Source organism: Mobula hypostoma, chromosome 3 (genome assembly GCF_963921235.1).
Source record: "Mobula hypostoma chromosome 3, sMobHyp1.1, whole genome shotgun sequence".
In the NCBI taxonomy this organism is placed as follows: Eukaryota; Metazoa; Chordata; class Chondrichthyes; order Myliobatiformes; family Myliobatidae; genus Mobula; species Mobula hypostoma.
Window position 1 is genome coordinate 151,402,085 of NC_086099.1, and position 12,591 is coordinate 151,414,675.

Here is a 12,591-nt window from a genome sequence, read left to right on the forward strand (position 1 = left end):
GAAATAGTTTACAAATGGAGGAAATTTAGTATTGTTGCTCCTCTCCTTAGTAGTGGGCATCCTACAATGATCACATCAAGAGGACAACTTGCAATGCTGAAGGAGGTGAAAAAAAAACCAAGGGTAACAGCAAAAGACCTGCAGAAATCTCTAGAACTTGCTAAAGTCTTTTCATGATGTCCACTATATAAAAAACACTGAACAAGAATGGTAACACGGGAAAATCTGCAGATGCTGGAAATTCAAGCAACACACACAAAATGCTGGTAGAACGCAACAGGCCAGACAGCATCTATAAGAAGAAGTACAGTCGACGTTTCGGGTCGAGACCCTTTGTCAGGACTAACGGGAAAAAGAGATTGTAAGAGATTTGAAAATGGGAGGGGGGAGGGGGAGATCCGAAATGATAGAAGACAGGAGGAGGAGGGATGAAGCCAAGAGCTGGGAAGTTGATTGGAAAAAGGGATAAGGCTGGAGCAGGGGGACTATCATGGGACAGAAGGCCTTGGAAGAAAACAAAGGGGAGGGGAGCACCAGAGGAAGATGGAGAACAGGCAAGGAATTATTGTGAGAGGGAAACAGAATAAAAAAAAGGAATGGGGTAACAAGGGGAGAAGGGGCATTAGCAGAAGTTAGAGAAGTCAATGTTCATGCCATCAGGTTGGAGGCTACCCAGACGGAATATAAGAGATTGTTCCTCCAACCCGAGTGTGGCTTCATCTCGATAGTAGGGGAGGCCATGGATTGACATATCGCAATGGGAATGGGACGTGGAATTAAAATGTGTGGCCACTGGGAGATCCTGCTTTCTCTGGCGGACAGAGCATAGGTGTTCAGCAAAGCGGTCTCCCAGTCTGCGTCGGGTCTCACCAATATATAAAAGGCCACATCGGGAGCACCAGACGCAGTATATCACCCCAGCCGACTCACAGGTGAAATGTCGCCTCACCTGGAAGGACTGTTTGGGGCCCTGAATGGTGGTAAGGGAGGAAGTGTAAGGGCATGTGTAGCACTTGTTCCGCTTACACGGATAAGTGCCAGGAGGGAGGGATGGTGGGGACGAATGGAGAAGGGAGTCGTGTAGGGAGCGATCCCTGCGGAAAGCAGAGGTGGGGGGCGGGGAGGGAATGATGTGCTTAGTGGTGGGATCCCGTTGGAGGTGGCAGAAGTTACGGAGAATAATATGTTGGACCCGGAGGCTGGTGGGGTGGTAGGTGAGGACCAGGGGAACCCTATTCCTAGTGGAATGGTGGGAGGATGGAGTGAGAGCAGATGTACGTAAAATGGGGGAGATGCGTTTGAGAGCAGAGTTGATGGTGAAGGGAAGCCCCTTTCTTTAAAAAAGGACATCGCCTTCGTCCTGGAATGAAAAGCTTCATCCTGAGAGCAGATGCGGTGGAGACGGAGGAATTGCGAGAAGGGGATGGCATTTTTGCAAGAGACAGGGTGGGAAGAAGAATACCTATCCCGTTGCCGCTTGGCTCCGCCTGCGGGAAGTGACGTTGAGAGCGAACGGAAGCAGCTTGGTGATAGTCCAGGCTGGGCTCTCGAGTGGCGGCGGCACCGGGCTGTGTTCACAGCGGCGGTTTGGTAACGTGGGTTTATTTTCCACCGTCTGTGCAAGAAAATGTGGGTGGTTCAACGTTTGTGTTACCGGCTGGCGTAGATGGAGGGAGTGAGGGGCTTGGGGGCGGGGAGGAGAGGGTACAGTGTGGCTGTATCCCGATTTGGGTTATGTTACTGCTGGTTGTCGGCTCATCATGGTAAAGCGTTCAAAGCGCACCAGTCCACTCTTTCCCACTTCCCATGCTACCTTACTTAACTCGACACACAAACACACACACACACATACACGTGAAGAATACCGAGTACCGGGGTTCAGCCTGACCAATTTGGACGGATGAGCTGGACCCACGAGGGGTAAAGATGAGACACCATCTCGTATCCGTACTAAGGGGGTCAGGGTTCCTCCTGGACAAGTGGGGGGGGGGAGTTCTTGGCTGATGACGGCCATCATAAAATAACAACACGAGGCAATCTATCAGATAGAAGTGTAAATATGGAATCTTAAACACGAGGTGGGGGTATCGAAACAGCGCTGCCCGGTCGGTGCAGACCGGGGCTGAGGAGATTGAGGAAAAGAGTGTCGACGTCGCCTGCCACCTAGTCGAGCCCGACGGCAGGAAGTGCCTCAAAGGGTTAATTGGCAAATGGACCCAGTGATAGTCTGGGGTCTTATTTTATGGGGCGATTGTAATTAATTAATGCTGTGGGATAGATATGACTGCATTTGATTGAGTTACATTTTAAATGATCCCAATTCAAACATGTCATTTTAATTTGTTGTAGGTCTTTCATTGAAACATGAGTGATGCTGATGAAATTGTCCATGCTCTCAAAGACACATTTAAGAGTGAAACAAGTGAAGACCCAGCTAATGATGAAAAAGAAATTGCAAACAAGGACTCATGTGGCCTGCAACATCAAGATAATAGTAAAGAAGTTCCAGATGAGACTCCTGAAATCCAATGTCAAAATGAGTTCATTAATAGGCAAGATAAAGTAGAAGCTGTCTCAGGTCAAGACAGAACTCAGACAAGTGGACAACATGAGGTTGAGAGTGACACTGATAAAGCTCAAACTGAAGCTAACAATGGCATAAGTGATAAGGCAATGGATGGTATTGACCACCTGCACATTCAGGAAACCACTGATGTGGATGAAACTCAACCTCCAAGTAATAGTGGTGTTAAAGATGTATCTCAGAGTGAGATGATGAGAATCCAAATTCAGGCTTCTGATGATGTACAAGCTGAAGTTTGGAGTGAGATGCAGCAGGTTCAAGAACAGATAGATAGGAATGAACAAGGTGAAGCGCTAAGAGCTCTAAGCATGTCAAATAATTTTGAATGCCAATTAATCATTGGTGAATGTACTGAAGTTCTGGGCAAGTCAGGTCAAGTTGAAAGTCAGCTTGTTAGTGGTCAAAAAGATGAAGTTCTGTTTGAATTGGACCAAGTTGAAGATAAGTCTGACAATTATGAACAAACTAAAAGTTACAGTGATCTGGAGAAAACTGAAGAGCAATCAACCAGAAGACAAAATAAAACTCCGTGTGATGTGGACCAAGCTGAAAATCATCCTATCAATGGGCACAGTGAAGCTCAGACTGAACAAAGCCTTGTCCAGGATCAGGGTGATTTGGGTGGGCAAGGTGGAGATTCGTGTGAATCAGGCCAAGTTAATGATGATGAAAGAGGTGACACTAAAAGTGCAACAAGCTCAGATCAACCTAAGGCACTTGATGGTAGAAAACTGAAAGATGCCACATACACAATCAAATCATTGTCAGCTGGTAGAAGAACTTGTCTGTTTACTGGAAAGAGATTCCCAACTTATAGTAGGAAAATGGGAAAATTTAAAATGCAAAGAAGTTCCAAAGGTATTGAAAATGTAAACTTGATTGTTCTAGGAGCAGAGAAAATTGAATCTGAGCCAGATGAGAAAAATCGTTCCAGTGTGGAATCAATTTTGACAAATGGTACTCAAAACTCAGCAGTTGGAATGATGAATGTGGATGATAGACAAAATACAGACACGATCTTGGCTAAAAAGAATGTAACCCAGTGTCGTAAAGGGGGTAAAGGAGTAACAAAGTTTTGGTGTGATGTAAGTATAATCTCATGGGGAAAAAAGTTGACATTTTCTACATCACTTTATATTTAGATCTAAGTTGCAGTATTTAGAGATCGTACAATGTTGTTGGGTTTGTTCATTAACTAAAATGAGCAGGGCAGTTATGAAGTGACTTACTTCCATTTCCAAAGCTGTTAATTGGGTTTTATATTCTGTGTAATATTAAAGTAGTTACAGTATCCCTGCAGTATTGAAATAGACAATGTTCAGTGCAATTTGGTTCAATAATGATACTGAGACGAACTACAGATACCTGTTTTTAAAATTCACTTTTATCCTTAGTAATTAAACTCCTATGTCCTGTCCCCTTGAGGTACCCCAGGGATAAATATAGAAACAAAAAGAAGTCGCTGAAGAATACTGGGAGCTGAGCATTACTGAAGACCTAGAAGAGATCAGAAAATGCTGGGATAAAATTAAAATAAAAAAAAATCTAAAATGAATGAGAAACATCAAGAGGCTTTGTAAAGAGGTGACAGAAAAGAGGATTACAAAGGAAGGAAAGATTTAAAAAAAACGATCATAACCTGAGCGTGTAAGTGAAAGACATTGGTCTTTCCAAATGAATACTTTTTGTGCTCATAAAGCTGGTAGAGCAAACACTGATATTAACAAGAAGATTACCCAGTGTGATGAACGTTCTAAGTATAAGGGGTCTAGCATCTTTAAAGACACATAAACCATTTAATATGGATTAAATACATCTCATTCAATTGAAAGAACGAAGAACAAATAGCAATGACTGATCTTCAATTCCTTTTAACTACAGGAATTGTGGACTGTTATTATTATTCCATTGTTTAAAAAGAGCAAAAGTGGTAGACTAAGACGTTAACAAGGCCTTTGTTAAGTTTCCATGAAGCTGGCTAGTTTGTAAGGTCAGGATGGTGCTGAGCTGCAGTCTCTGTCAAGGGTGTGGCTCAGATTTAGTTGGTTTTTAAAGGGTTTTTTAGGTTTGTAGGGATAGGCTTGGGACCAGACGGAGTAGTTAGGGGTCAGGTTGGGCTTTGGGACAAGGATGTGGGGGAATTAAAGGACACACTGGAGTCTACGCTTTTGCACTGCGTTCAAGGGCCAATAACATGGATGTGGACAGATACTGATCTGATGGGGTTGATGCTGGGCCTTTTGTTATTAATATAAAAGATTTGGATACAAATGTACAAGACATGGTTAGTAAGTTTGTAAATGATACTAAAATAGGAGAGATCAAAGCCAATAAAGAAGGTTATCAAAATTACAGGGGAATAAGCTGGGTATGTGGCTGAGGAATGGCAAATGATTTTAATTTCATGTAAGTGGGAAGTATTAATTTGGGAAGTTGAACTTGTACAGTGAATGGTAGGGCCCTGGTGAGTTTTGTGGAATATAGGGGTCTAGGAGTACAAGTGCAGAGTTTGCTGAAAGCAGTGTCACAAGTAGGCAGGGTGGTGAGAAGGCTCTTGGCATGCTGGACTTCAGTCAGGGCACTGGGTATAGTAGTTGGGACATTATATTGCAGTTGGGCAAGAATTAGTGATACTAATATTGGAATATTGTGTACAGTTTTAGAATAATAGATTCATAGAGCAGATATACAGCCTAGAAGCTGGCCCTTTAGCCCAACTGGCCCATGCTGACCAAGATGTCCCATCCAAGCTAGACCCATTCGCCAGCATTTGGCCCATTACCTTTTAAACCTTTCTGAACCATCCAACTGTCTATTAGTTATTGTTCCTGCCTTAATCACTTCCTCTGACAACTGATTCCACATAGATAACATCTACTTCAGTATTATCTGCAAATTTACTAACCAAGTAAATTCTCATCTAAATTGTTGATATAGACAACAAACAACAATGGGCCAAGCATTGACTCCTGAGGCAGACCACTGGTCATGGGCTGCCTGTCCAAGGAGCAACTTTCCAACATCAGAATCTGAATCAGGTTTATTATCACTGGCATGTGACATGAAATTTGTTAACTTAGCAGCAGCAGTTCAATGCAATACATAATATAGAAGAGGAAAAAAAATAAAAATAATAAGTAAATCAATTACAGTATGCGTATATTGAATAGATTTTAAAAACGTGCAAAAAGCAGAAATACTGTATATTTAAAAAAGTGAGGTAGTGTCCAAGGGTTCAATGTCCATTTAGGAATCAGATGGCAGAGGGGAAGAAGCTGTTCCTGAATCACTGAGTGTGTACCTTCAGGCTTCTGTACCTCCTACCTGATGGTAACAATGAGAAAAGGGCATGCCCTAGGTGCTAGAGGTCCTTAATAATGAACACTGCCTTTCTGAGACATCGCTTGAAGATGTCCTGGGTACTTTGTAGGCTAGTACCCAAGGTGGACCCAACTAAATTTGCAACCCTCTACAGCTTTCAATCCTGTGCAGTACCCCCCACCCCCATACTAGACAGTGATGCAGTCTGTCAAAATGCTCTCTACAGTACATCTATAGAAGTTTTTGAGTGTATTTGTTGACTTATCAAATGGCTTCAAACTCCTAATAAAGTATGGCTGCTGTCTTGCCTTTATAACTGTATCGATATGTTGGGACCAGGTTAGATCCTTAGAGATCTTAACACCCAGGAACTTGAAACTGCTCACTCTCTCCACTTCTGATCCCTCTATGAGGATTGGTATGTGTTTCTTTGTCTTACCCTTCCTGAAGTCCACGATCAGCTCTTTCGTCTTAATGATATTGAGTGCCAGGTTGTTGCTGCAACACCATTCCACGAGTTGGCATATCTCACTCCTGTACGCCCTCTCATCACCACCTGAGATTCTACCAACAACGGTTGTATCGTCAGCAAATTTATAGATGGTATTTGAGCTATGCCTAGCCACACAGTCATGTGTGTATATAGAGAGTAGAGCAGTGGGCTAAGCACACACTCCTGAGGTGCGCCATTGTTGATCGTCAGTGATCACCAATCCTCACTGATTGTTGTCTTCCGGTTAGGAAGTCGAGGATCCAATTTCGGAGGGAGGTACAGAGGCCCAGATTCTGTAACTTCTTAATCAGGATTGTGGGAATAATGGTATTAAATGCTGAGCTATAGTCAATGAACAGCATCCTGATATAGGTGCTTGTGTTGTCCAGGTGGTCTAAAACCACATGAAGAGCCATTGAGATTGCATCTGCCATTGACCTATTGTGGCGATAGGCAAATTGCAATGAGTCCGGGTCCTTGCTGAGGCAGGAGTTCAGTCTAGTCATGACCAACCTCTCATAGCATTTCATCACTGTTGATGTGAGTACTACCAGATCATAGTCATTAAGGCAGTGGTATAATTTTTGCCTTTTTGAAGCAAGTGGGAACTTCCGCCCTTGGCAGTGAGAGGTTGAAAATGTCCTTGAATACTCCCACTAGATGGTTGGCACAGGTTTTCAGAGCCTTACCAGTACTCCATCGGGACCTTCTGCCTTGCGAGGGTTCACTGTCTTTAAAGACAGCATAACATCGGCCTCTGAGACAGAGATCACAGGGTCATCAGGTGTAGAAGGGATCTTCACAGCCGCAGTCGTGTTCTCCCTTTCAAAGCGTGCATAGAGGGCATTGAGTTCATCTGGTAGTGAAGTATCGCTGACATTCATGCTATTGGGTTTCGCTTTGTAGGAAGTAATGTCTCCCTCTGCTTTTTACCATTAGACCAGGAGTGATTAGTCAGTTCTCCCTGTATTTCATCAAATCTTATCTTCCCGAGCAGCCTGTCATGTGGAACCTTGTCAAAAACCTTACAGAAGTTCATGTAAACCATTTCTACTGCCCTGCCCTTATCAACTTTACCAAAAAACTCATGTTTGTAAGACATGGTTAGCCATTCACAAAACTGTGCTGGCTACCCCTAATCATCCCCGGTCTTGCTCTGTTCTAGAAAAGACATCATTGAACTAGAAAGAGTGCAGAGAAGTTTTGAGATGCTGCTGGGAATTGAGAGCCTGAGTTATATGTACAGGTTGGGCAGGCTAGGGCATTATTCATTAGAACGGTAGAGATTGAAAGATGCCCTTACAAAATTTATAATATCAGGAGGGATATAGATATGGTGAATGTACATAGTTCTTTTTCCAGGGGCTAAAATAAAGGGAATAGGTTAAATGGGAGAGGTGAAAGATTTAAAAGGGGACTGAGGGGCAACTACTTCAAGCAGAGGGTGGTGCATATATGGAATGAGCTGCCAGAGGCAGTGGTTGAGATGGGTATAAAAATAAGCATTTAAAAGACATTTGGATTTGTATAAGATAGGAGGAGCTTAGATGGATATAGACTAGCTGGGCCAAAAGGACTGTTTCCATGTTGTATTTCCTAGTGACTCCATGAGTGTTGCAGTGTAAGTATCAACTACCGGTCCAGTTGAAATTATTCTGATGCACCCTTGGGTGGCTACTTTGTTTTTAAACCTTTCATAAACTTGAAGGCAAGCAAATCTTTGATGTTAATGTCCAAAGTCACATTAAGATTTGTTTGCCAGTACCAGTGTTAACCCATGTTGGTCTCAGACCTAATTATTTCACCAGTAGCCGGCGTACCTGAGCTGCCAAGATCCTAAGCACTATAATTTCTTTCTTAAATTTCTTCATTTCTCTACCTCTCTTTATAGCCTGTTAAAATACTCTTTTATCTTCTAATATCTCTGCTGTTTTGTTTGATGGCTCCATAAAGTGCCTTTAGATATTTAGTTATTTAAAAACTGCCACATAAATACAAATTGTTTAGCACGCAGTCTGTTTTCTCTTACAATACGTAAGTTCTATGATTGTCTTTTTATTGAGTTTGGAGCATTGGACAATATTTGCAGTTTTAAAAATCCAAAATGTGATGGCTGTTGATGCTCAATTTTAGATGTATTAGAATAATTAAATTACATTTTTAGTTTGTGATTTAGTTTGTCTTTTCTAATGTTGATTTTTTAAAATATATTTTTATTTTAGATATGTAAATTAGTTTGCACCTCTGCCCTGCATCTACAAATACATTTCCTTGGCTTCAAACATAAAAAGGTAAGAACAATTTTCATATATATGTATTAATTTGTCTTTGCCAAATGATCACTTTACTCCTTTATTTCAGTAGTAAATTCTTTCTTGGAAAATAATATTTTTGTACTTCATTATATAATGAGACCTTGATTATCCAGGTATTTATTCAATTAGATTATGAGAACACTTAGTCCTCTTTTATTGTCATTTAGAAATGCATACATGCTTTAAGAAATGATACAATGTTTCTCCAGAGTGATATCACAGAAAACAGGACAAACCAAAGACTAACAGTGACAGAACCGCATAATTATAACCTATAGTTACAGCAGTGCAAACAATACCATAATTTGATAAAGAACAAACCATGGGCACGGGTAAAAAAAAGTCTCAAAGTCCCCAAGTCCTCGATAGCAGGTGGCAAAAGGGAGAAGCTTCCTGTCATAAACCTCCAGGCACCGTCAACTTGCCGATGCCTTGGAAGCAGCTGACCACAGCCGACACTGAGTCCAGCCCCTCCGATACAGCCTCCCGAGCGCCATCCTCCGCCGAGCGCCTTCGACCTCGCCCCGGCCGCTGAAACAAGCAAAGCCGAGGATTCGGGGCCTTCTGCTCTGGAGATTCTGGTTACCACACAGTAGCAGCGGCAGCGAAGCGGGCATTTCAGAAGTTTCTCCAGATGTTCCTCTGTACTCTCACGTCTGTCTCCATCAAATCAGAATTGTGCACGATCCCCTTCTTGAAAGATTACAGATATCATTCACTGGAGAGGCTGCGCACGCTGCCGTCACGCCGCCATCTTCTCCTCCCCATTTGTTAAAATGAAGTGTTATAAGCAGAGTAGACAGGATCAGAAATAAATCTGAGGACCACTGGAAGTTGGGGCTGCTGGGATATCTACCAGTGATAAAACTTCATCGTGAAAGGAAAAATAATCTTTAAGTTGAAATCAGAAATAAAGTTTGCACTTCTCAGATGTATTCTTTCAGTTGTTCAGATATTTATCTAAAGAAATAGGACAGAACAGTACTTTTGTGTGTTTTTGTAAATGGAAAGTAAGTGTTTATAATTGGGCCAGCAACTACAGAGGTAACAGTTAATAGCATTTGGTTGAATGACAGTTAATAGGGTAAGAACGCTTAAGACATCAAAATGAGCTGGTTATCCAGCTGCAGGCTTTTCTCTATTTATGGGGGCATAATTGTGGTTTCATTATATTTAGATTTAGCTTATGAAGACACGCAGTCCACTTTTATTGTCATTTAGTAATGCATGCATTAAGAAATGATACAATATTTCCTCTGGTGTGATATCACAAAACACAGGACAGAGCAAGACTGAAAAAACTGACAAAACCACATAATTATAACATATAGTTACAACAGTGCAACAATACCATAACTTGATGAAGAAGTCCATGAGCACAGTAAAAAGTTCAAAGTCTCTCAAATGTCCCACATCTCAGGCAGACGGGAGAAGGAAGAAAAACTCTCCCTGCTGTGCCCGATCACAGTCCGACTCTGAGTCGTCTGAAAACTTCGAGCCTCCAATCAGCTCTCCGACACTGAGTACCGAGCACCATCTCTATCCGAGCGATTGGATCTCAATCTCGGTTGCCAACAGCAGGCAAAGCTGGGGATTTTGAGGCCTTCTCTCCGGAAGATTCACGATCGCGCAGTAATGACAGCAGCGAACAGGCGTTTCAGAAATTTCTTCAGATGTTCCTCTGTGCTTTCATGTCTGTCTCCATCAAATCAGAATTGTTCACAGCCCCTATTTAACAGATACGGTATCATTTTCACCAGAGGGCTGCACACACGTGGCGTGCTGCACTCTCTCCTCCCACCTATTTGGTGTGCAAATCTGAATTGCTCCATTATATAAATCTCATTGTTCCTTTTATAAATTTTTATTAAAGTTGATCAACAGAATGTGTACTTAAAATATTTCTTTAATTGTGTTTTCTTTACTGCAAGGTTGGTTGTACACTGAGGAATTCTGTACAATTAGTTTTCCTTTAATTTTTAATAATTTTCTGACGACAACATGCTTAGCACTGTAAATATCAAGCTATCTGCTCTTGAAGAACTAATTTATTAAAGAAATCTTTGATAAAAACCTAAGCTAAGTTAAAAATGAGAAAATAAAGAAACCTGGATAAATAATTCTTATGTATTTGTGGCTTCTATTGCTTGATACCTCAAAGATAGATCTTGTAGATGAACTTGCACCCTGACCAAAAAATGTGCTCTTATTTACAGTTGCAAGAACAAGTTTGTGAACCTTTTGCAATTACCTGCTTTTCTGCATTAAATACTCATAAAATGTGGTGTGATCTTCATCTAAGTCACAATACTAGACAAACACAATCTGCCTAAACTAATAACACAGAACAGTTGTACTTTTCTTGTCTTTATTGAACACATTGTTTAATCATTCACAATCCAGGTTAGAAAAAATGTGAACTCTTGTATTTTATGACTGGTAGAACCTCCTTTAGCAGCAATAGCCTGCACCACATGTTTCCTGTAGCTGCTGATCAGACTTGCACAACGACAAGGAGGAATTTTAGACCATTCCTCCATACAAAACTGTTTCAGTTCATCAATATTTCTGGGATACCTTGCATGAACAGCCCTCTTCAGGTCCTGCCACAGCATCTCAAATGAGTTACAGTCTGGACTCTGACTTGGCCATTCTAAAACATGAATTTTCTTCTTTTTTTAAAATATCCTGTTGTCGATTTACTTTTGTTTTGGATTATTGCCTTGTTGTATCATCCAACTTCTATTAAGCTTCAGGTGATGGACTGCTGCCCTGACATTCTCTTATAAAATGTCTTGATACAATTTTGAATTCATTGTGGTTTTTTAATGTGTTCTTCTTGGTCCACCATTACACCTCATGGTGCAAATGATTGGCCAACAGAGGTGGTCATACTATTGAAGCCTGGACAGGTAGCCATCATGCTATCAATTTCGGAGGAATTAGAAAGAATCATTTTCAATGAATTGTACTTGTGTTTCCAGAAGTCAGCATGGCCACTCAGATTTAAATACCATTTTGGCAGACACTCACACTCAGTCTTTTCATGAACATTTTGACAGTCTTCATTGAATCATTAACAGAAGAAGGAGAGAGTTGCCTATCTGCTCCTCGATGTGCTTTTAAGTTGATTGACCAAGGAGTAGCAGTAAGAGCATCTGTGAAGATATTTGTGGATTCGCTATCCAACTTTCCAACAGAGAATTGTATTCTAGGTTGGGAGGAATGAAGAGGATTTACTGGATTAAGAGGCTGGATTTTCCTTGATTGTTGCAATGACAGCCAGTCTTAGACATCATAAATTTTAGATTTAGTTACACAAAATATTTTTCTGAGTAGTGATATTTTTTCATCTGTAATCTACTGGAAAGTTAAAATGCTGAATGTCTTGCTTCTTGACAGCAATGGCAGAGTCTGTCCTGTGGGAAATCAAAATATTGAAGCTCACATTTCTATGTGCAAGATCTGTCAACCACTGTAATATTTCTAAAATGTTTTAGCAGTTTGAAATTCGTAACACAAGCAGTATTTTATTTTCAATTTTTAGAAGTATTCTAAAGTAATCAAAGAACAGTAGATTCTGGTTAACTGGGGGCAGCCACTTAATTAGGGCAACTCTTACATAACAAAAATTGAGAAAATAGCCAGGATTCCCTCCATTTATTTGTGACACTGCTGCTTAATCGGGGTGGGAGATCCCGATTAAGCAGATTCTAACTTGTGCTAGTCACATGCACCTGTGATATTAGTAGATGCCACATTGTGCTTAGAACGATTGTTTTTTAAATGGTATCAGTTGCATGTGTTCGTGTTCAAAAAGCAGTGATTTTTGTCACTGACAGCTAGGAGATGTGCTGTGAGTCAATTCCGAATTGCTT

General features: G+C 41.2%; 1 protein-coding gene across 8 annotated transcripts in view; it reads left to right on the top strand.

Annotated features, from left to right (window-relative positions):
- Positions 1–962: 962 nt before the first annotated feature.
- Positions 963–12,591, top strand: part of LOC134344314 (uncharacterized) — a 150,436-nt gene continuing 138,807 nt past the window's right edge. For 2 of the 8 annotated variants that reach the window (XM_063043870.1, XM_063043871.1), the window contains exons 1-3: positions 1,577–1,595; positions 2,350–3,669; positions 8,621–8,689. In XM_063043870.1, the coding sequence (XP_062899940.1) occupies positions 2,365–3,669; positions 8,621–8,689 (1,374 nt within the window). In that variant the 5' untranslated portion in view covers positions 1,577–1,595; positions 2,350–2,364. Of the gene's footprint in view, positions 981–1,522; positions 1,630–2,349; positions 3,670–8,620; positions 8,690–12,591 lie in introns of those variants that run through there. The other 6 variants (XM_063043873.1, XM_063043866.1, XM_063043872.1 and 3 more) reach the window with 5 other exon arrangements.